Source organism: Halichoerus grypus, chromosome 11 (genome assembly GCF_964656455.1).
Source record: "Halichoerus grypus chromosome 11, mHalGry1.hap1.1, whole genome shotgun sequence".
Taxonomy (NCBI): Eukaryota; Metazoa; Chordata; class Mammalia; order Carnivora; family Phocidae; genus Halichoerus; species Halichoerus grypus.
This window is the reverse complement of record NC_135722.1, coordinates 52,969,464-52,992,094: the sequence shown is the minus strand read 5'-3', so window position 1 is coordinate 52,992,094 and position 22,631 is coordinate 52,969,464. Positions and strand designations below refer to the sequence as shown.

The window sequence follows — 22,631 nt, the reverse complement described above, 5'->3', positions numbered from 1 at the left end:
CCGCACAGGGGCACTCTGGGAGTGGTAGTCCTTCCTGCCTAAGCAAACCACCGCTCAGTTCCGCCTCACAGAAGAGCCAATAGAAGAATTAGAAGAATAGGGGCTGATTCTGTGACCCTGATAAAGGTCACTCAACTCAGAAACTCTCAACTCAGTTTTTCAGAACGGGGGCGCCTGGGTGGGACAGTCGGTTGAGGGTCCGACTCTTGGTTTCAGCTCAGGTCATGATCTCAGGGTCGGGAGATTGAGCCCCGCTGGGGCTCCAGGTTCAGTGCGGAGTCAGAGTTGGCTTGAGACTTTCTCCCTGTCGCTCTGCCCCTCCACCCCCCCAACACTCTCTCTCTCAAAAATAAATAAAATCTTTAAAAAAAAAAAAAACTTTCAGAACAAATGCATTTAGCTGACTTTTCAAAAATTTGTTTTAAATTTTAGAATAGTTTTAGATTTTCAGAAAAGTTGGGAAGACGGTATAGAATTCCCATATACCCCACACCCAGTTTCCTGTATTATTAATGGCTTACATGAGTCAGGTATATTTGTCACAAATAACAACCAATATTGATACATCAAGGGTTTTTTTTAATGTTCAATTTAGTGATATTTATTATTAAGTTTTATTTTAATTCCAGTATAGCTAACATGCAGTGTTATATTAGTTTCAGGTGTACAATACAGTGATTCAACAATTCCATACATCACCTGGTGCTTATCACAATTAAGTGTACTCCTTAATCCCCATCACCTGTTTCACCCATCCCTCTACCCACCTCCCCTTTGGTAACCATCAGTTTGTTCTCTATAGTTGTTGATTATTTCCTCCAGATACATCATTTATAATGGAAGTACATACTTTATTCAGATTTCCTAGTTTTTAACTAATGTCTTTTTTTCTATTCCAGGATCCCAACCAGGATACCACATTACATTTAGTTGTCATGTTTCCTTAGGCTTCTCCTGGCTAAAACTGTTTCTCAAACTTTTCTTGTTTTTTTTTTTTTTTTTTAAAGATTTTATTTATTTATTCATGAGAGACACAGAGAGAGAGAGAGGCAGAGGGAGAAGCAGGCTCCCAAGGAGCAGGGAGCCCGATGTGGGACTCGATCCCAGGACCCTGGGATCATGACCTGAGCCGAAGGCAGACGCTTAACCATCTGAGCCACCCAGGCGCCCCAAACTTTTCTTGTTTTTTGATGACTCTGATAGTTTAAGGAGGACTGGTCACGTATTTTGTACAATCTCTCAATGGGATTTGTTTGATGTTTTTCCTTACGATTAGACTGAGGTTAGGGGCTTCTGGAAGGAAGACCACAGAGGTGAAATGCCATTCTCATTCCATCATATCAACATGACATCACTGGTGATGTTGATCTTCACCTGCTGAGGTAGGTGCTTTTCAGGTTTCTCTCCACTGTAAGGTTACTTTTGTTTCCTCCTTTCTGGATTGTACTCCTTGGAAGGAAGTCATTTCATGGCCCACCCTTAAAAATTGGGGAATTCTGCTCTACCTCCTTGAGGGCAGAAGCGCCCTGTTTTCCACATCCCACATCCAATCAATCACTAAGCTTGGTCCATTTTACCTCTTAGGCACCTCTCAAGCCTCTTCCTCCTCAGAGCCATGGTCTTGCTTTGGCTTTCATCTTTCAGCAAAGCCACTCCAACTTCTCACTTTCCTGCCCACCTTGCCTCTACCCTGCCAAGACCATACTCCACATTGCCCAAAGTGAATCCAAACTGCTGACCCTGGCACACAGGCATTCAGTGATCTGCTCCCGCCCTACCTACCCTAATCTCTCACCCCAGGGCACACCAACCCCCACTGCTCCTTGCTTCTCAGATGCTTGAGCATGAAAAAGGATGCTTGCAATTGCTCCAACTAACCATTCTCTCATTCACCTCCGGGGCTACCTCTCCTCAGACCCTCCAGAGTACACACACCACTGACCCTGGCTTTGACCAAGCTAACCCTTATTTTGTTTTTCTTATTAAGAAGTTTGTATGCACAAAAAAGCAGCATTAGAACATTCCTTATTGAGGGAATGTTGCCCCTGTGTGCCCCTCTGTTTAGTATTTTGTTATTATTTATTGTTTCACTACTATGCATCTCCTGTGGTGTACTTCTGTGCTTGTAAATATTTAACCAGCTCACCAGAAGGAAAAAAATAGCCCTGATTTGTAGCATTTGCCAGTTTCTCCCAACCTGTTACAACCAGCTCCAACACACTACTGCATGTATTCCGAACATATTTGTTTTCATGGCTTTGAACTTTATATAAATGGAATCAGTTATGCAAATGGTATGTATTTGTGTGTGTGACTTATTTGCACAGAGGCTGTATAGCATTCTCTGTTGATGCTGAACATCTGGGTATGTGCATCAACTTTGCAAGGTAATGTCAGTTTTCTGATGTGGTTATTCTAAATTACGATGGCAAAACAGCAGTGTCTGAGAGGTCCCTTTTGCTTTACATCCTCACCAATTCTTGATGTCAAGTTCTTAACTTTCTTTTAAAGTACATGTATACATATACACATATACGTGTGTGTGTGTGTGTGTGCGTGTGTACGTATTTTAAGTAGGCTCCATGCCCAATGTGGGGCTTGAACTCACAACCCTGAGATCAAGAATTGCATGCTCTACCCACTGAACCAGCCAGGCACCACTGATGTCAAATTTTTTTTTATAACTTTTTTTTTTTTTGAGATTTATTTATTCCTAAGAGACACAGAGAGAGAGGCAGAGGGAGAAGCAGGCTCCCTACTGAGCAGGGAGCCCGATGCGGGACTTGATCCCAGGACCCTCAGATCATGACCTGAGCCGAAGGCAGATGCTTAACCGACTGAGCCACCCAGGCGCCCCTCTTTTGACCATTTTTCTACTGGGCTCTGTGTGTGTGTGTGTGTGTGTGAGAGAGAGAGAGAGACTCTTCATGTTTTATATTTCTTTGTTGAAAATATATAAAATACAAACCCCTCTCACTTTGGAGCTTGTGTTTTTACCATTTTTTTTTAATGGGGTAGAACTTACCAATCTTTTCCTTTTTGGTTATACTTTTTGTGTCTAGTTTAAGAAATATTCTCTGTAGAGGGTCATAAAGATCTTCACCTATATTTTCTTCTGAGAGTCCATTTCACTCTTAAGCCTTTAATCCACCTAGAACTTTTTTTTTTGTATGGTACAAGGTAGCATCATTTTCTTATTTTTGATATCCTATTGTCCCAGAACCATTTATTTAACAGTCCTTTGTTTCCGTACCAATCTGTATTGACTGCTGTGTTACATATAAAGTTTCCATATATGCATGGGTTTATATCTGGACTACTGTTCCACTGGTCTTTCCCTGCCAATGCCACACTGTAACCCTTCCTTTTCTCCTCCTCCTCCTTCTTCAGGAGCATCTTTTCTAAGTACTACTCCTTTATTCCTCTCAAATGTAAATGTGTTCTTTTTTTTTTTAAGATTTTATTTATTTACTTGACAGAGACAGATAGCGAGAGCAGGAACACAAGCAGGGGGAGTGGGAGAGGGAGAAGCAGGCTTCCCGCTGAGCAGGGAGCCCGATGTAGGACTTAACCCAGGACCCTGGGATCATGACCTGAGCCCAAGGCAGACGCTTAATGACTGAGCCACCCAGGCGCCCTGTAAATGTGTTCTTAAGAAAGGATCTAGGGGCACCTGGATGGCTCAGTGGGTTAAATGTCTGACTCTTGATTTCAGTTCAGGTTTTGATCTTGGGATCCTGAGATCGAGCCCTGAATTGGGCTCCACCCTGGACATGGAGCCTGCTTAAGATTCTCTCTCTCTCGGGGTACCTGGGTGGTCCAGTCAGTTAAGCGTCCAACTCTTGGTTTTGGCTCAGATCGTGATCTCAGGTGGTGAGATTGAGCCCCGAGTTGGGCTTGAAACTTGAATTTTTCTCTCCCTCTCCCTCCCCACCCCCCGTCTAAAATAAATAAATACATCTTAAAAAAAAAAGATTATCTCTCTCCCCCTCTCCCTACCTCCCCTCTTAAAAAAAAAAGAGAGAGAAAAGAAAGGATCTAATGTCAGTCAGATGGGGAAAGAAGAGGGCTACATTTGAAACCTCATCTCTGTGAATGAAAACGCTGGGTCCCTTGATGGCATTTCAGATACTAGTGACTGAGATATTTAAGAACTTTCCTGGGTCCTCTGAAACCACACTATTATAGAGGAAGACCTGCTTTAAAGTCGCTATTTTATATTATTTGAGGCCTACTTTAGGTATATTTGGAGGAGTTAAAACACACTTCTGGAGTTGGACCAAATGACAGAGAACTCAATTAGAGCTAAGAAGTAAACTGCAGGTTTGGGGTAAGTTGAGTGGTCAGCCAGGAAAACCAGCCCTACCTGGGGCCGATGGAACCCTCTTTGGCTGTCCTGGGCACAGAGAGAAGCCAGCTGAGCCTCTGCAGTGGACTATGATGGACGTGGTTGAGTATTTCACTGAGGCTGGCTTCCCCGAGCAGGCAACAGCTTTTTAAGAGCAGGATATCAATGACCAGTCTTTACTGCTCATGCAGCGCACTGATATGCTGACTGGCCTGTCCATCCACCTGGGCACTACATCAACGTGCTGCAGCAAGGCCACTTTGAGGACCCCGATGGCTTTCTAGGCTGAGCACCCAGCCTTCCCCCCTGCCCCAACCCATTGCAGCCCCCATCTACCCAAGACCCCCAGAGTCTAGGAGCTAGAGGGGGACACCCTCAGCCCTCATAACATATTCCAGTGAGGGGCTTTCCTTCCTACTCATCTCTTCCCTGTGTTTCTCCAGCATACACACATTTGGCCCCCAGCACATCCTGTACTCCTTGATAGAGGAGTGTGGGGTGGGACAGGGCCTGCTCATTGCACCCCAGGAGGCCAAACCCCCCCAGGTCTAGGACATTTTGGGGAAAAAATGGGGGCTTCCCATCTCCCCTAGATCCTCTTCAGTTCAGCCAGGTATTTCCTATGTTTTGTTCTGCTTGTTCATTTTGGTGGGTGGCCTTTCCTCTCTCCCCCACCACCCATGCCCTAACCGGGTCTGCCCCTGGCCTCCGGTCCTGGGAGCAGCTGGAGTGGGGTCCCTGTGTCTTCCCTAACCCTCTCCTTTCTTTCTGTTGGTTGTCACTCCAGCTGGCCGTATTGCTTTTTAATATTGCACTGAAGGTTTTTTAAATAAAGTTAAAAGAAAAAAAAGTTGAGTGGTCAGAAAGCAACCATGCTGTGCTCGCTTCCCATTTGTGTGACCGAAACAAGTTTACTTAATGGCCCCAAGTCCGTTTCCTTGAATAAATGGGATTATTAACATAAACCCCACCACAGGGCAGGTGTGAAAATATTAAATACAATTATACAAAAGCATGTATATCACATAGAAAATGCATCCTTAGCATTGAGGCAGTAGTCAGAGCCCAAGTTCCAAATCCTGTCTGTTATCTACTAGTTTTATGACCTTAAAAAATGATTTCTTAGCCACAGCTGCCTATTTGTAAAGTGAAAATATGGCATTATTTTCTATTTTTTGCATTTCTGAGCTTTCTTGTGGGTTTTAATTTGCATTTAACTACAGGAATTGAGCGTCTTTTCATGTATATTGGCCTTCTTTTTTTTTACTCTTATTACCAGAAAAAAAATGTTATTAAAAATTAAACCCAGAGGGTTAGGGGAAGGCCTTGTTCAGCCTGGGACTGGCTGAGCTGACACAGGAACAAGGAGACTCTAGCTGAGGTACGGCACGTGTGCAGGGGCTGGGGTAAAAGGGAAGATGGCCTGTGTGGTTGCCAGACTGTTCACTCACAGAGGTACTGAGCAAGTGAAATATTGAGAATTATGACAGCTGAGTTTCTCACCGTTGGAGGAAGGAGATTTATATTCAGAAGGCTAGAATAATCTCAGTGGAGTTGGATTGGAATTAGGGGACTTCAGTGTGAACCCATAATTTTTAATATATATATAGAATGAGGGATGTAAAAATGGAGATTCCGTATCAGAATACTGTCCACTGATAGGGCCTAGAAACAATAACACCCTAGTAGTAAAGAGTATACATAGAGTGCCCAGATCTTGATATCCAAATGCCATGCTCCACTAAAAGGAACCAGAGCTATCTAGACAAACGACTGATTCCAGGACTGGGATGGGAAAGTATAAGATGAAACTTGAATATCTTGTGGTATCAGAAAATATGGAAGCACTAAAAGAATGCTATTAACGTGTCAAAAGGACATAAGATCCGGATGCCTCGGTGGCTCAGTCAGTTAAGCGTCTGCCTTTGGCTCAGGTCATGATCCCAGGGCCCTGGGGTCGAGTCCCACGTCAGGCTCCCTACTCAGCAGAGAGTCTGCTTCTCCCTCTCCCTCTGCCCCTTGCCCTGCTAATGTTCTCTCTCGCTCACTCTCTCTCAAATAAATAAATAAAATCTTTAAAAAAAAAGAAAAATTAAGAATAAAAATATAAAATATATCCACAAAGAGACGTGTTCAAGAAAAAGAAATCTTTACTCTGCAAGGCTATTGTGAGGACTGTGCCCGGCACGGAGCATATGCTCACTGGCGGATGCCACTGCCAGTTTCCAGATCTGAGAAATAGACGCACTTCTCACAAGAAGTCACCAGGGGGCGTCTGAAAGCCAAGAAACAAAGTCCAGCTTGCCTGAGCCTGTACTGCTGCAGATGGGGGTTGACCACCCTTCCTTACCCAGAATGCACTCCTCCACCCAAAAGGGGAAAAAAAAAAAAGCTTTGTCTGCTAACACTGGGGAGATTCCATCCACAGCAGACAAGGCTTTGGGCCACCTGAGAGCTAGCCTGTGTCCTTCTGTTTGGATCTGGATTTCAGGGCAGCTGTCAAGGGTCACTGCATCCATTACAACCAGGCGTATCAACTCTGGAGACCTATGAAAAGGGGCTTATGGATGTGATGGCGGTGAAGAGCGAGTCCTTGAAGAGGAACTCACAGACATACCTGCTGTGTGAACTCAGCCATATCCTCCTTCATCCTGTCTTCTTCATCTGACTTCTTAGAGGTTCTCTCCAGACCTCCTCGGATCCAATGTTTCTGAGCTCTGCAATATGTCCCTTTGGGTCTACCTGACCTTATCACAAATCACCCCTTAAATGGAACTGATCTAGTCCCAGAGGTCTCATGACCATGTGGCGTAGTGGAAGGCACAGGTCTTGGAGACAGACTAAGCAAGGTCCAAATCAAGGGTCTGGTACTTAATTTCTCGAACCTCGGTTTCCTTATCTATAAAACAAAGTAATTCCATATCCTTTTTAAGAGTGTTGTTGGGATTAAATATATAAATATAGTCCCTTGTATAGCATAGATGCCCAGTAATATTCAATGACTAACAGTATTTTATTTTCACAATTTAGGCATATACAACAGGTAGAAAAAAATGGATTTAAAATTAAGATAAACTGTGTTAAAGTTTCTGTTCCCTATGACCCTTGGCCAATCAATTCATCTGAGTCTCACTATCTGCATGTCATAGTGAGGTTATAAACATTACGTGAGAATATACCTTTAAGACTGCTGCAAATCATACTGTTACCCCAGCCAGAAATTGACTTCTTCCCTTAAATAAATCCAGACCTTAGCCTACATTGCTCAGCTCAAGTGCTGTATCATCCAAGAAACCCTTTCTCTAGTAATCTCTAAAATATAAAACTCTGGAAAGTGTTAAAAAGAACAATGAAGGTCTAAATGTACTGAGAAAGAAAGAACTCAGAGATTCTAAGTGAAAATAAAACACGTAGTACGTGCATTATGACTCCATTTTTATATTTAGGGGAAAAAAGAGGTGACCATGTTATACCCTTGCTTAAAACTCTTCCGTGGGTTTCTTGCCAACCAAATGAAATTCAGGCTCCTTACCTGGTACTCAAGCACCTTCACTATTTGGGCCCTGCCAACCTCTCCAGCCTCATCTTCTACAGACCAGCCTCACCATCCTATGAGCACTGGGTTCCAGCTATGACTTAAAATGCCCTTTACTATCTCTTCCTCTAGGTCTCAAACTGTAGCATGCATCAGAATCACCTGGCCAGCTCTACCCAGAGAATTTCTGATTTGGGGCTGAGGTGGGGCCTAGGAATTTCTATTTCTAACAAGTTCCCAGGTGATACTGATATGGCTGTTAAGAGACCACACTCGGATGGCCACTGCTTTTACAATGACTGGATTCAACTTTATCACCTGTACATGGACCAGTCAACCATATCACTTTGCCTAGGATTGAAAGTCCCATGTAGCAGAAAACCCCTCAGACCAAGGAAAACTGAGACAGTGGGCTTCCCTACCTGTATAAGAACATTTCCCAGGTTGCTGCTTAAGGGATAGTTACTGCTAACAAGCAGTCTTTCTCTATGGCCAGGCCAACAGGAAGTGCCTGAGAAAGGAGTTCCATCAACTTGAATGGCTTTTTGCTGGAGTAAGAATATTTAACAAAGTTTTTCAAATTCAGACTCCAAATACATTCTCTTTATTTCCTTCAGAGAACAAGCTTTAGTCCTCTGATCCTTGTAAACACTTAACACAATGGTGTGAGATCAAACTGTAAGCATCCATATCCTTGCCCTGTGCTGTTGGGGTGAGTGTATATAGGGAGCATGTGTGAGCTTCTTCTTCAGTTTACAGTAGGTCTTGTCATGGAATGATACTTCCACATGGGCCAATGCAGCTGATTTTCTGTGACTTCCAAAGGGTGCCCCAAACAATAAGGGGCCATGGTCCTTGAGAAGGACTGATGATTATTTTGCTCTTTGTCGATTAGGGCCAATTTTTTCATTAACTGGGAATCCTTTTCCAAGGAGTCAGAGATCAGAGAGCTGATAGCGTCGCACAAGACCATCTCGACAGCATGTGTAGATCTGCTTCTCCCATGTGGCAACCTGGAACACAAGAGTTCACAGCTCAAAGGAAGCCTGGGAGTCTTCCATTTCAAACAGATAGAGCCTTGTTATTGATCCCCATTAGTACAAGTGAGTCTAAGAAGCTCTGCTGACTCCAAAGACAAGAGAAGAATTAGATCCATGGAAGGTATAGCTGGCTAGGATCCACGGCACTTATGAGTCCAGAACAGAGAAACTAATTAGCCAAGTAGAGAGCAGGCCCATTAGTGTGGTGCATAGCTGAGGGCCGAGGGTCTGGACCTAGGAAAGGAGGTGATCCATAGATGGGCTGGCGTATCCCTGAACCTTGTAAAATTATATTCAAAGAAGTTCTCAATATGTGCCTGTCTGAGGAGGATTTCGTCGACTTCTCAGAGAAGTCTGAGGCTGCAGCTGCGTGGAGGAGCGAGGTACGTGCTGGGGCTGCGCGACGGCACCAGGGGCTGCGGTGGGTGGCACCGAGACTACGCAGCTCCCAGTGGGAGGCTCCACCACCACTGCCACTTTGCTTGGTGAGCGCATGGTGTCAGTAGGCTGCCAGTACCATGGTTGGCCCAGCGCGGCATCACCCCCTCCCAAGACTCCTGGAGTTTCTGAACCTCCTGTCCAGGGTGGCGGGGGGGTGGCGGGGGAGCTGGCATGCTGGCATTTTAGGCTGTGTGGGAGCCCACGTCTTCTTCACTTATGCTGACTACGACCACTTCATTGAAGATGTGCACCCTCTCGTCCCTGCCATAATGATCACCGCTGTGGAGCCCCGCTTTCCACTTTTGGGCTGACTGGCTACTGTGCCCCAATCTGGGAAAGCTGCCGTAGACTTGCCATGTTTGTCATCATCCTACTCTTGGTTTTTGTTACAGAAGCTGTTGTAGTGGTTTTGGGATACATTTACAGTGCAAAGGTGGAAAAATGAGGTTGATCAGAGCATTCAGAAAGTGTGTAAGACCTACAGTGGAACCAACACTACAACGGAACCAACTAGTCAGACTGGAATAATAGGGACTGGTTCAAAGAAACCAAAAACCACAGTGTCCCTCTCAGCTGCAGCAGAGAGACAGCCAGCAGCTATCATGGCAGGCTGGCCCACTCCTCTGACCTCCATACTGAAGGATGTGAAGCTCTAGGAGTGAAGAAGCGATCAAAAGTCACGGTGCATGTTATCTGGGCAGTGCTGGAAGGTGCAGCTCTTCAGCTGCTAGACATGCTGTGTGCATGCGGCATATTATGCAGGAGCAGAGATCCTGCTTCCGAGCTCCTCACCACTGGAACCTAGCGTAGGAGAAAACGCAACTCTGAGCTTTTTAGCCTTGTTCTGATTTGGAAGGTGAATCAAGCAGGTTTACTTTTAGTAGTTAAACCACACATTACACAGGTGTTGGACAGAGCAGCTTGGCTCTTCGTGTGCCCACCTATGATTTTCTTTTCCCTTCTCCTATCTGACTCCCCACGTCTCTAAGTTTTTAGGTACGAAAGTGAATGTTCTCATTTCGGAACCATTTGTGAGTTCCGTAGTGTGGGAGAATGAAGTGAGGACCTGGGCCTGCTTCTCTTACTTCCGTGCAGTAATAGGACTGCTGCCAAAGCTATCACTGGGTCTTTTCAGTCTTCACAACGGAGAACTCTTGGCCAAGGGATTTTGGGGAGAGAAGGGGGAAGCCAGCTAAGGTTAAAGTTAATATCAGATTGTGCCCCTCATCAGTGTCCTTTTAAAAAACATATATTGTAGTTCAATAATATAGCACTGTACAAAATGACCAAAACAGTTCATCTTCCAAATCAGACTGATTTTTGAAAAGTAGAGGTTTTTAATCAAAACTGGCTTTATAGGGGCACCTGGGTGGCTCAGTCGTTAAGTGTCTGCCTTCGGCTCAGGTCATGATCCCAGGGTCCTGGGATCGAGCCCCACATCGGGCTCCCTGCTCAGCGGGAAGCCTTCTTCTCCCACTCCCACTCCCCCTGCTTGTGCTCTCTCTCTCGCTGTCTCTGTCAAGTAAATAAATAAAATCTTAAAAAAAAAAAAAAAAACTGGCTTTATAGGAACATAACATATGTGCTACTTTTTAAAAACAATTTGTGTGTGTGTGTATGTTGTTGTATGATTGAGCCCACTCATCATAAATCTAAACTCATTAGGATTAATGTACTCATGCAGACCAGCAAAACAGTATGTAGATGAGATCTCAGTTCTAAATAGAAAAACCTAATTCAGTAAAGTCTGTATCATCCCTCAAACAAAAAAAGAAAAGAAAAAGCCTGAGACTCAAAGGTTAAGAACCACTAGTTTAGTGGAAGAAGCATGAATTCTGGAGGTAGCTTCATCTCAGGTTTGCTAATGTGTACCTACATGATTTAGGGCAACTTTCTCAACCACCCTGGACTCCAGTTTCCTCACTTATAAAATGAAAATGGTATGTTAATTCACAATATAGAACACTATGCAGGAATTTTTAAAAATGAAGTGGATCTGGGCGCCTGGGTGGCTCAGATGGTTAAGCGTCTGCCTTCAGCTCGGGTCATGATCCCAGGGTCCTGGGATCGAGCCCCACATCGGGCTCCTGGCTCAGCGAGGAGCCTGCTTCTCCCTCTCCCTCTGCCTCTCTCCCTGCTCATGCTTTCTCTCTCTGTCTCTCTGTATCTCTGTGTCTCAAATGAATGAATAAAATCTTTAAAAAAAAAAAAAAAATGAAGTGGATCTATATGCATTTATCTGAAAAGAGCTCTAAGATGTTAATAAAAAAAGTCATAGAACAAAACAATACATATAGAATTTCAGTTATGCACAAACTAAAGATAAAACTATATTATTTACATAAATACATAAACACAAAGATGTAAGTGCAAATTCTCCAAAAACAGTCTTGAAAGATACATGCTGAACTGTTAATGCTAGTTACTTCTAGAAAGAAGAGTGGAACTAAAAAGGTCTTAAAGGGGACTTTAAAGTCTGTATAATTTTGTATTGTTTGAATTTTTATAGGTATGTATTAGCTGTATAACTTTTACATTATAAAAACAATATAAATAATAATACTTATACCTCAAGAATAGTAACAATGAAATAAGATGATACATGTAAAACATCCAGCACAATGTCTAGTCAATAAATATTACTTCCCCTTTTGTTTTTCTCTTTCTAATCCAATGAGATAACCAGTCTTGAACTTTAAATAATAATAATAATGACAGCTAATCTTTGTAGAAGACTTAAAATTTACAACTATTTTTCACATACATTATCTCATTAATACTTTCATTTTACAGAAGAATTGACAGACTAAGGAGGTGAAATGATTTTTCAAGTTCCTAGAGCTAAAAAGTGGTGAAATCACTTCTGACTCAAAATTCTCACTTCCTTTTATCGCATCTGTAAGTATTTTATCTTCCGGAATGCCCACAAAGTAGCTGGATTCAGTCCCCTCAAAAGCCCTAGATCTCAGGTGAGAATCACCTAGGTGCCTCTCAGGCCTGTACCTTGAACACAGGGTCACAGTCGGTCCCAGTGAGCTCAATGAGATAGTCTAGGTCTTGCTGGACAATGAAACAGCTTCCATCACCTAAAAGTCAAAAAGAAAAATTTAGATAACTAAAGAAAAAGCTGCACACAAAGAGGCTTAAAAAAAAAATCAGTATTTTAGTTTATTTCTGTACATCACGAGCCTGAAGAAGATCATCCCAAGACCCAAAATGGCAAACAGGTCTCATTATGTGGGTCAGATATGAGGATCTACAGTGGCTGCCTGAATGCCGGGTTAGAGGATTTGAAGGACAGTTACAAGCTCAGTGGGAAGAAGGGCTGTCTTTGATTAGCAATATCTGCCAAGGGCACGGAGCAAGCAACCGCAGGCTTATACATCTGATTGCAAACTTACCCTGGACAATGATTTTTAACAGGGAATTGTCTATATAAATGTTTTAATGTGCTCCCAAATTATTCTCCAATCTATAAACTTGACCAGATACATGAGGCAAAGGAGCAAAGCTGTTACACCAAGAAAATAAAAGTATATTTATTTTTAAACTTAATTTTCTTAAAAGACCATGGACAAATGAGAGACTTGGGATGATCTGTAAACTGCTGAATAAGGTAATTTTTTTTGTTATTGTTGTACTTAATATAAAAATAGTACATGCTAATTGAAGAAAACTTTAAAAACAAAGAAACAGAAGTAAAAAAAAAATCACTCAATCTACCACTCAAAGATAACTACTGTTAATATCTTTATGTATTTTTCCAATCCTTTTTGTGCAAATTTTTATTTTACATGTTTGAGAGCATACTGCATAAAAGAATTATCTTTATGCATAAAGTTTTTCTGTATCAACATTGTGACTTTGTAAAGAATCCAGGAAAAAAATTTTTTTAATTTAATTAACCTTTTCAAGCTTTTTAAAATTTGAAAAACTGCTGTCAAAAACAACTGTTAATTAATTTTTTTTTTTTTAAAGATTTTATTTATTTATTTGAGAGAGAGAGAGAGCACATGAGAGGGGGGAGGGTCAGAGGGAGAAGCAGACTCCCTGCTGAGCGGGGAGCCCGATGCGGGACTCGATCCCGGGACTCCAGGATCATGACCTGAGCCGAAGGCAGTCGCCCAACCAACTGAGCCACCCAGGCACCCATGTTAATTAATTTTATTTTATCTGTTAATCTATCCCCCAACCAGCAGCATACAGGAAGACCTTATCCTTTCTCGTATTATTATTAAAAATCATCTTTTTTTTTTTAATTTAAATTTCACTTTATTAAGTAATCTCTACACTCATCATGGGGCTCAAACTCACAACCCAAGATCAAGAGTTGCACATTCTACCAACTGAGCCAGCCAGGCACCCCAAAAATCATCTTTTAAATAAAAGAATTATTATTTTTTAGAAATACTTATAGAAATATTGACAGGTGAAATAATACAATGTCTGTGATATGTTTCAAAATATTACAATGGTTGGGGATTATAAGGAAATGTGTAAAACAAGATGAAACAGGATTAGCTATAAATTGGTAATAGTTGAAGCTAGATGATGGGTATATCAGGTTCATTATGCTATTCTCTCTACCTTTGTATCTTCTTCGACGATTTCCATAATAAAAAGTTTCAAAATTGTTTAATCTGGCAATTTCAATCTCCTCTCTAGTGAAAGAGTTCCAAAGGACCTCAAAGATCATCTATATCCAACTTCTAAACTAGTACTAAATTCCCTTCACAACACCTTGCAGAGTAGCCAACCAGCCTATGCTTCTCCATCCCAAGTTAGTAGTGCTCTCTAAAATGCCAGCTCTCTCTTACTTATATTCAACTGAAATGTGGCTCCTGGTAACTTTCTTTTATTGGTCTTAGTTTCATCCTCTGAAAACAGTTATATTACGATGAATAAGGCACAGTCACTACTTTCAAGGAGTCTGCACTGGGAGGAGATATAGACAATCACAGTGTAGAGTGATAAACACTATATGATAAATACAATATGCCGAAATATCATGGAGGACCATGCCCCTAGCCCCACCATAGATCACGCATTTAAACCTATGTTTATTTATTTTTAGAGAGAGAGGGGGCATGAATGGGGGAGTAGGGGTGGGATGCGGGGATAGGGGCAGAGGGAGAAAGACTCTTTTTTTTTTTTTAAGGGGGGGTAGGGAGAGAGGGAGAGAAAATCTCAAGCAGGCTCCACGCCCAGCATGGAGTCCAACACGGGGCTCATTCTCACAACCCCAAGATCATGACCTGAGCCGAAATCAAGAGTCAGACACTCAACCAACTGAGCCACCCAGGCGTCCCACGAGACAGAATCTTAAGTAGGCTCCACACAGCATGGAGCCTGACGCGGGGCTCCATCTCACGATCCTGAGATCACAACCTGAGTGAAATCAAGAGTCAGATGCTTAACAGACTGAGCCACCCAGGCACCCCTAACCCTATGTTTAAATGAACTACAGGAAGCCATCTTTGTCAAGGGGCCCCTGGACCCACCTTGGCTAGCAATGAATCCATCTCTGAAACTCAGGAGGGACAGAACTGGTGCTCCTGATCTGTGGATGACTTGTACTGGAGCCCTGGAATTCAAAGAAAAGGGGGCAATTGTACTTTTTTTCTTCAAGCAACACTTGACTATATTCAACATATAGTACTAACCACACAAAAGCAAACAGGACAAATGTGGACAGAGATTAAACATTCATATAGTTTCTTTCCTGGCAAGATCCTTAAATGGTAAATCCAGGAAATCACTCAAAACTACCTTGGAGTGAAGTGAATCTAAACATGTCTCTAACTAAACAGGTCATTGAGCTGAATGAACTAAGTCACCACCAATAACTCCAGTTTTTAGGGGAGGCCTGACAGAGTTTAAGATACCACAATGTTAACAATATGTTAATTGTTTTGCTTACAGACAGAATTAAGACAGTTGCGAGAATAAAAAAAAGACAGTTGTGAGAGTTAAAAAAAGACAGTTGTGAGATACTACAAATGTCAGGACTCTGAAATGAAAGAGAAAGGTGAGTGAGAATCAATTTAATATATATGTAAAGCTGATTTTCTTTCTTTTTTTTTAATCTTAAGTAGGCTCTACACCCAACGTGGGGCTCGAACTCATGACCCCGAGATCAAGAGTTGCACACTCTACCAACTGAGCCAGCCAGGTGCCCCTGTAAGGCTGATTTTCTTCTTCTTCTTTTTTTTAAAAATATTTTATTTATTTCTTTGAGAGAGAGAGAGCATGAGCAGGGGGAGTGGAAGAGGGAGAAGCAGACTCCCCGATGAGTAGGGAGCCCAACATGGGGCTCAATCCCAGGACCCCAGGATCATGACCTGAGCCGAAGGCAGATGCTTAACTGACTGAGCCACCCAGGCGACCCGGCTGATTTTCTAATAGCGATCAGAGATTCCCTGAATCTCCACAGAGGCAAAAACAAGAACAAAAGTAAAGTAATTTAAATTATGGAAGAAATGGTATAAGCTAGTCACCCTTCACTGGAATTTCTTTTTTTTTTTTTAAAGATTTTATTTATTTGACAGAGAGAGACAGCAAGAGAGGAAACACAAGCAAGGGGAGCGGGAGAGGGAGAAGTAGGCTCCCTGCTGAGCAGGGAGCCCGATGCGGGACTTGATCCCAGGACCCTGGGATCATGACCCGAGCCGAAGGCAGACGCTTAACAACTGAGCCATCCAGGCACCCGCTCACTGGAATTTCTTTACTGCCCTTGGAATAAAGTCCAAACTCCTTTGGATGTTATGCAAGTTCTTTTCCTGTATGGCATCACTTCTCACTGCTACCCTGCCTGCAGGGTATGTATTTGTCATATTGAACTACTCAAGGATCCCTGAAAGTGCCATACTTCCACACGTTTTCACGCTTCTCTATACGCTCTTCTACCTAGGGCAGACCCCTCTCTTCATTTGGTAACTTCCTACTGGACAAGATCCAATTAAAGCTTCATTTCCTTGGAGAAGCAGTCCCACCTTCTTCTTTCTTCTCCTCAGTGCTTTCTCAAATTCCTGTGTAGAGTCCTGTCAGTCCACCGATCACACTGTATCACCAACGTCTTTTACTTGCCCATCTTTACTGTTAGACTCCAAGTGCCTCTAAGGCAGAATCTGTATCTTTTATTTCTGCTTTTCAGTGCCCTACACAATGTCTGGTCCCCACAAAAGCCATTCAATAAATGTCAACTGAACAAAAGAAAAGAAATGGAAGGAGGAAGGGACAGAATTGGAGAAATAGTTAAATCCTGGGATGGAGAGGTTGTGTTATTCTCTCTGGGTATCTTTAAGACCAGAATAAAGCCTGTTTCAGACAGGTTATGATCAAAGCCAAACAAAGAAACACAGCTGGTTTACTTGAACTAAAAATGATCAATCTTAGGCCAACCCAGATTTAATACCACTGAGAAAATTACTGAGCTCCTTAAAATTAAAAGTTCTATACAATCATTTTAAGTGAAATGTTAGTTCATTATTTAAGCTTAGATTCCAAAGTCATCATTACAATAGGACAATCATGACAGCATGAATCAAATTACCTTTTAATACGATTCCAGGAATAATAAGAATAATCAGACAACTCACACCGGAAAACCTTTATAAATGGAAAAATATACCCTTGATTCAACAGTCATCTACATGCCATGCTAAATCACTGTTAAAGCTAATAAAAATTTCCACTCTGTAGAAGACCTGCATCATGCAAATGAATGGTGACTCACCTTGGACTCCTCACGTCCAGCTGATAAATGTTTCCATCCTGTGTCCCAGCCAACAGCAAGAAGCCAGAGAGAAAAGTGCAGCAGTTGAAGGCATCTGAGCCAACAAAGAGGAACACCTGGGAATAAGCAGGAGCCAAAACTGCTGCTTAAAGATTAACTTGTTTTCAGAAATAAACAGGCACCAAAAAAAAGAAAATTTTCCCATTTTTAGAGACATTTTCTTTCTTCTCCCTTTAAGCACTCTGCATCTAAACAAAGTACTCAGCAACGACTGAGGAGGAACCCATTCCAGGAATTTGGGAACCTGAGGCTCCCCAAGGACTTCGGCAGTGTATGTACGACCACACCCAGAAGAGGCGGCAGTTTTCAGACTACTGCCCCTCAACACACTGACTCACAGGACCCTCAGTACCCAACATCTTTCTCCTCCCGCTTCTCATTACAACCCTCCATTTGAGAAACACTTGCAATTCACACATTTAAATTTTGTTTCATGTCACTGCTGACAACCTTTTGAAGGGAGACTCTATGTAGGAAAAGAAACAAGCTTAAATAAAGTGGCAATTTAAAGAATTAGAATTCTCCCCATGTGCCTGAAAAAAAGGAATCATCAGATTTTTATTTACTCTCTACTGTTAGCTCAATCTGATCATTTCTCCCTCAAATGTTCTAAAAAGGAAAGAAAAAAACCAAACCTGGCCCAACAAACAAAACCTGTGATTTCCCTTCAGAAGGAAAAGCAGTGCAGAGGTGATACAATCAGAAAGAGTGATGTTCCTGGAATGTCATTTCTGAAAATGGAAACATCACTAGAATAATGAAGTAACAAGGAGAAATGAAAATACAAAACCTGTGGCCAAACCAAATCATTAAAGTTGTCTGGGTGAGTTTGACAGGAGCTGGAAAGAAATTTTAAAAATCAAATCCCAGGGAACTCCGGGCTTAATGAAGAGTACAGTGTGCTCAGCAAAACCTCAGAGGCAGAAGGAAGAAAATTCAACTAATTCTTCCATAAAAGACATTTTGGTCACTAATTGATCAAGAGCCCTGAATGCATGAGTCCTTGACTCAGAATTTCTTCATGTTACCTTGGATATGGAAGGGAATCTACACAACCTCATCATTTTATACATAGCACACTAAGGCCCAGAGAGGAAGTGACTTAAAGGTCACAAAGAAGTAGAGCATTTAATCCTCATCATATAATCCTACAAGGTGAGTACTACTATGCCCAGTTTAGTGATGAGGAAACTGAGGCTCAGAATGGTTAAGTAACCTATTAAATATCACAGCCATTGTGGAAGAGCTAGGACATGAATGTTGTCCTTACTCCAAATTCCATGTTCTTAATCATTACACTCTATTGCCCCTTACTCCTGCAGCTTTCTCAAAAGGTGAACACAGGGAGCAAGCAGAAATGTTTCCAAAACCCCTTTCCAAAAATCAGAGTGATCCAGGATGCCCCAGAGTTCAAAAGTCTTAGAGGAACCACTTGCCGGCTGCCTGCTCTGCAGTCCCAAGCACTGAAGTTTCTTATCTTCCCGTGCCAATAGCAGCATTTTCGACTCTGTTCCAACCTCCCGTTCACCTGCATGACAGATAAACCATGTCAACAACGGGCTAGGCTGATCAGCTGGCAGTGCCAGAAAGCACAGATCCTGATAGCTGTTTACTGAATTCTTGTTAGTGATTAACATACTAACTTAAAAAAACTTTTATTATGTTCTATATCTTGACTGTTTGTATTGTTTATATGACTGTACACATTTGTCAAAACTCACAGAACTGATAATTTAAAAGGGTGACTTTCGGGCACCTGGCTGGCTCAGTTGGTAGTGCATGCAACTCTTGATCTCAGGGCTATAAGTTCAAGCCCCATGTTAGGGATAACAGATTACTTAATAAAATAAGTTATTATTATTTTTTTAGATTTTATTTATTTACTTGAGAGAGAGAGAGAGTGCACATGGGGAGGGGCAGAGGGAGAGGGAGAAAGAATCTGAAGCAGACTCCACACTGAGCGCAGAGCCCAACACGGGGCTTGATCCCACAACCGCAAGATCATGACCTGAGCAGAAACCAAGAGTCAGATGGTCAACTGACTGAGCCACCCAGGTGCCTCTAAATAAGTTAATTAAAAACAAATAATAAAATAAAATAAAAAGGGTAACTTTTACTACATTAAGTCCTTTGCAATGTGACATGATACCGTATTAGGAGCAGGGGTACAATGTTGAACAAAACAGTCTCTGACCTCAAGGCTCTTACGGTCTGGAGTAAATGAAATTTATTCATTCACTAAACAAATCTTTAATGAGGGTCTACTATGTATCAGACACTATTCTATGTGCTAAGGAAATAGTAATATACAGACAGGGTCCTTACTCTCAAGAATTCTAGTGGAAATAGGAAATAGTGGGATAGGTAAATAAACAAACAGGATATTTTCAGACAGTGATGAATTCCACAAAGGAAATAAAACAGGAAAATCTAATCAATAGTGAGTAGATGGTGGAAGGCTGAGTGAGGAAAGGTAATTTTAAATTTAAACTTTAACTGTAAAAAAACTCCATGAAGGGGTACCTGGGTGGCACAGTCAGTTAAGCATCCGACTCTTCATTTTGGCTTAGGTCGTGATCTCAGGGTCATGAGATCGAGCCCCACGTCAGCTCTGCGCTCAGCGTGGAGTCTGCTTAAGACTCTCTCTCCCTCTGCCCCCACCAAAAATAAATCTTTTAAAAAACCCCATGGAGGGGCGCCTGGGTGGCTCAGTCGTTAAGCGTCTGCCTTCAGCTCAGGTCATGATCCCAGGGTCCTGGGATCGAGTCCTACATTGGGCTCCCTGCTCAGCAGGAAGTCTGCTTCTCCCTCTCCCACTCCCCCTGCCTGTGTTCCTGCTCTGGCTATCTTTCTCTCTGTCAAATAAATAAATAAAATCTTTAAAAAAAAAAAAGAAAACCCCATGGAGGCCACTTTTCAACTGAGACCTGAATGGTAACCAGAAACTAGTCGTGCAAAGAGCTTTGCGAAGTATGGGCAGTATGACATGAAGCCGTAAAGGAATACAGAGGTCAGAAAGTGTGTTTGTGATAAGCCAAGTGAAGGGGATAGGATTTTAATATACGTATAAAAGGAGGTCACTGGAGAAGAGTAGGGACAAAGGAGAGCAAGATGACTTGATTTGTGCTTTTTTTAAATGACAACAAATGGTTGCTCTGAGGAGAATGGATTATAGCAGACTAGTACAGGGGCACCTGGGTGGCTCAGTCAGTTAAGCATCTGCCTTCGGCTCGGGTCATGATCTCGGGGTCCTGGAATAAGGCCCCGAGTCGGGCTCTCTGCTCTCCCTCTCTCTCTCAAATAAATAAATAAAATCTTAAAAAAAAATATATATATATATATATACACATATATTTTCATTTAAATTACTTTAAATCGGGATGCCTGGGTGGCTCAGTCAGTTGAGTGTCTGCATTTGGCTCAGGTCGTGATCCTGGGGGCCTGGGATCGAATCCCCATGGGGCTCCCTGCTCCTTGCTTAGTGAGGAGCCTGCTTCTCCCTCTGCCTGCTGCTCCCCCTACTTGTGCGCACTCTCTCTGACAAATAAATAAATAAATAAAATATTAAAAAAAAATTACTTTAAATCAACGAATTTTTAAAAACTTAACCTTGTTGGGGCGCCTGGGTGGCTCAGTCGTTAAGTGTCTGCCTTCGGCTCAGGTCATGGTCCCAGGGTCCTGGGATTGAGCCCCGCATCAGGCTCGCCGCTCTGCGGGAAGCCTGCTTCTCCCTCTCCCACTCCCTCTGCTTGTGTTCCCTCTCACTGTCTCTGTCAAATAAATAAATAAAATCTTTAAAAAAAAAACAAAAAACTTAACCTTGTTTTAAGTAATATTTGTGGGATATATTAGGTTTGAAGTAAAATGTGTGTGTGTTAAATATATAACTATTAAAGATGTGTACTGCCTGAAATTATCTTGTTTATCACTAATTGCACATGTATCACACTTTGGGAAAAAGACTCATCCTATTAATTCCAAAGACAGTTCAGGGAACATCTGGTGGTCAGCAATAGTTTTAGTTCTTGGACCACACTACACCCACATGGGAAGTTTAAGACGGGAGAGAACTTACAGTGTGTCAAAAGTCAAGCGCAAAATTAACCCCAATCAGTTGAAAACATATGTCCACATAAAAACATGCACAGAGATATTTAGAGCAGCTTTTTTCATATTCGCCAAAACTTGGAAGCAACCAAGATGTCCTTTAGCAGGTGAATGGATAAATAAACCGAAGTACATCCAGACAATGGAATATTATTCAGTGCTAAAAAGCCATAAAAAGATATGGAGGAACCTTGAATGCTTATTACTAAATAAAAGAAACCAATCTGAAAAGACTACACAGTTTATGATTCCAACTGTGACATTCTGGAAAAGGCAAAATCATGGACACAGTAAAAATATCATTGTTTGCCAAGGGTTATAGGAGAGGAAGGGATGAATTGGTACAGCACAAAGGATTTTTCAGGCAGTGAATCTTCTGTATGATACTATAATAGATACATGTCATTATACATTTGTCCAAATCCATAGAATGTACAACACCAAAAATGAACCTAATATAAATTATTTGAGTGATAATGATATGTCAATGTAGGTTTATCAGTTGTAACAAATATACCACTCTGGTGAGGGATGTTGATAAAACTGATAATCAGGGAGGGTGTCTGGAGCAGAGGGTGTACACACAAGTGTGAGCGGGTGTAGGGGCAGAGGGAGAGGGAGAGAGAGAATCCTTTTTTTTTTTTTTTTAAAGATTTTATTTATTTTTTTGACACAGAGAGAGAGATAGCGAGAGCAGGAACACAAGCAGGGGGAGTGGGAGAGGGAGAAGCAGGCCTCCCGCTGAGCAGGGAGCCCGATGTGGGACTCGATCCCAGGACCCTGGGATCACAACCTGAGCCAAAGGCAGACGCTTAACAACTGAGCCACCCAGCCACCCGAGAGAGAATCCTTAAGCAGACTCTGCACTGAGCGTGGAGCCCGACATGGGGCTCAATCTCATGACCCTGAGATCACAACCTGACCCAAAACTAAGAGTTGGACACTTAACCAACTGAGCCACCCAGGCACCCCAAAAACTGCACTTTCTGCTCAATTTTGCTGTACACCTAAAGTTCCTCTAAAAAATAAAGTCTTTTCTTAAAGATTTTATTTTTAAGTAAACCTTACACCCAATATGGGGCTTGAATACACAACCCCAATATCAAGAGTCACACGTTCCACTGACTGAGCCAGCCAAGTGCCCCTAAAGATTTTTTTTTTAAAGACTTTATTTATTCATTTGAGAGAGAGACAAAGAGAGCACAAGCAGGGAGAGAGGCAGAGGGAGAGGGAGAAGCAGATTCCCCTCTAAGCCGGGATCCCGACGTGGGGCTCAATCCCAGCACCTGGAAATCATGACCCCAGCCGAAGGCAGACACTTAACCATCTGAGCCACCCAGGTGGCCCTGCCCCTAAAGATTTTTC

General features: G+C 42.3%; 1 protein-coding gene and 1 pseudogene across 2 annotated transcripts in view; one reads left to right on the top strand and one right to left on the bottom strand.

The window, feature by feature from the left end:
• Positions 1 to 8,455: 8,455 nt before the first annotated feature.
• The window catches only part of PAAF1 (proteasomal ATPase associated factor 1), a 42,716-nt gene continuing 28,540 nt past the window's right edge, over positions 8,456 to 22,631 (bottom strand). The window contains exons 8-12 of one of the 2 annotated variants that reach the window (XM_036119511.2): positions 18,596 to 18,687; positions 17,100 to 17,215; positions 14,866 to 14,948; positions 12,368 to 12,450; positions 8,456 to 8,896 (exon numbers count right to left, since the gene is read on the bottom strand). In XM_036119511.2, coding sequence (XP_035975404.2) covers positions 8,819 to 8,896; positions 12,368 to 12,450; positions 14,866 to 14,948; positions 17,100 to 17,215; positions 18,596 to 18,687 — 452 coding nt within the window. In that variant the 3' untranslated portion in view covers positions 8,456 to 8,818. The other variant, XM_078058532.1, reaches the window with a different exon arrangement.
• Positions 9,442 to 10,200, top strand: LOC118552845 (tetraspanin-3 pseudogene; annotated as a pseudogene).